The sequence below is a fragment of the Microtus ochrogaster genome, linkage group LG1 (assembly GCF_000317375.1).
Source record: "Microtus ochrogaster isolate Prairie Vole_2 linkage group LG1, MicOch1.0, whole genome shotgun sequence".
NCBI classification, from domain to species: domain Eukaryota; kingdom Metazoa; phylum Chordata; class Mammalia; order Rodentia; family Cricetidae; genus Microtus; species Microtus ochrogaster.
The window spans coordinates 2,632,076-2,634,106 of record NC_022027.1 but is presented as its reverse complement, the minus strand read 5'-3'; the positions used below and the strand labels follow the sequence as shown (position 1 = coordinate 2,634,106).

The 2,031-nt window shown below is 54.1% G+C and overlaps 1 protein-coding gene across 1 annotated transcript in view; it reads left to right on the top strand.

The window, feature by feature from the left end:
* The first annotated feature begins 1,901 nt into the window (after positions 1–1,901).
* The window catches only part of Eef2 (eukaryotic translation elongation factor 2), a 5,171-nt gene continuing 5,041 nt past the window's right edge, over positions 1,902–2,031 (top strand). The window contains exon 1 of the mRNA XM_005359003.3: positions 1,902–1,994. Coding sequence (XP_005359060.1) covers positions 1,992–1,994 — 3 coding nt within the window. The 5' untranslated portion in view covers positions 1,902–1,991. The remainder of the gene's footprint in view (positions 1,995–2,031) is intronic.

The window sequence follows — 2,031 nt, the reverse complement described above, 5'->3', positions numbered from 1 at the left end:
TTTTTTTTTTTTTTTTTTTTTTTGGTTTTTCGAGACAGGGTTTCTCTGTGGCTTTGGAGCCTGTCCTGGAACTAGCTCTGTAGACCAGGCCTGAGTTCAATTTCTAACAACCACACGGTGCCTCACAACCATCTGTAATGAGTCCTGGTGCCCTCTTCTGGTCTGCAGGCAGGATATAGGCGAAGACTGCATACATAATAAATAATAAATTTTTTAAAAAGTTAAAAAAAAAAGAAAACTTTCTGAGGACAGGACAGTCTCTCCAAGTATGGCCCCAATCACCTCTTTTGTTTTTGTTTTTCAAACGAAGGTTCAGCCGAACCAAGGCTGGCCTTGAACTCACGTACTATGGATCCCAGCTTTGCTCCTGTGCCAAGAGGGTGCGCTACACCCGGGCCCAGCCCCACCCTCGAATCTCTTCTTTGAATGAGAACATTTGCACCTTGCCTTGCAAAGATCCCACGCTCCAGAGATAGGACCGTCAAGGCCTCTGACACTCGGTATTGAGGGAAAAAAAATCAGGGTGCAATTTCCCCCAAGATCGCGACCAGAGGGCATATGGAGTTTAGGCGTTCTTCTTGCATGCTTGCCAGTCAATTGTCATTGTCATTGAGAGACCGTGGCAGCGGAGGCGAGTGCCGAGTTATTTTAGAGCCAAGATTCGAAAACCGTATTGCTTTATTTATTTGTTCTAGGCTGGGACACCTCTCTTTCCTCTCCCTCCCTGGCAGCCTAGGAGGGTCACATATGTCCCCTCCGTTTAGCCGGGGAGCTTGAGGCTTCCAGAGGGGAGTTGGTCTGCACGGACGCGGGAAGCGATGAGCGCCTATTGTGTGCAGGAGTCTGCGCGCCCAGGGTCAGGCCGGGACAGTCGCGTTGCGCGGTCCTGCAGCGCCTCCTGCTGGCCGCGCGGGACCGGCGGAGTGCGGGTGTGGCGGAGCCACTAGGGCTGCTATCGGCTGAATCTCGTCTCAGGGGAGAAATAAAAATTAGAAGAGACGAAATTCCAAGAAACACCGGGTCTTGTTTGTATTGGTTTTAAGGCGTTGTCTTATGTAGTCCAGGATGGCCTCGGAATTCACTACGTAGCAGGGGTGATCTTGAAGTCCTGATGCCCCTGCCTCCGCCTGCTAAGTGTCGGATTGACAGCTGTCTGTGTGCCATCGTTCCGGGCTCTATTTTGCGTGTGTGTGTGTGCGTGTATGTGTGTGTATTCCTGGCCCTAGGAGAATTAGGAATTCAAGGACAACTTCCACAGTCTATTGAGTAGAAAGGATCTACCTGATATCCTGGCTTAAAAAAAAAAATAAAAGGTGTCGCCCTGGTGATGTGCTGGCACAGGACTTTAATCCCGGGGGTGGGACAGCAGAGACAAGCAGATCGCCTTGATTTGGGGCCAGCATGGGTTACATAGTGAGACTATGTTTCCAAAACAAAAAGGTGAAATAAAAAAATACAGGCGAAGTTTACAGAAATGATTCTGTAGCCAGAAGGCTAGCTTTCTCCAGCTTTCTCCGGAGCCATCACATTACACAACAACCTCAAACCCAGGAAACGGGACTTTGACCCAACCCACTGGCCAGGTCCGAATTTCAAAGTCCTCTTTAATTGTTCTCCAAGGCCTTTTCCGGATCATCGCGGAGGTGATTGCGTTCTGAGGCAGCGGAGCTTTAACACCCAAGGGCGGCGACGGTCGCGCAGGGTCCGGCGACCGAGCTGGCCACGCCCCGCCACCTCCGCAGCCGCCTCCGCGGCGCGGCGAGGGTTAAATCCCCAGACGCGGATTCCGCGCGTGTGCGGGGCCTGGCACAGCCCCGCCCCGGCGAGCACGGCCGCGACGCGCGCGCGCCGTCACGTGACCGGCCCAACCGGCGTCGCCCTATAAAGGCCAGGGCGTTGACGTCAGCGGTCTCTTCCGCCGCAGCCGCCGCCATCGCCGGCGCAGTTCGTTCTTCTGTTCTGCCCGTGAGAATCCGGCGCCATCCGCAACCATGGTGAGTGACCGCGGCTCGGCGGGGCTCGCGGCCGGAG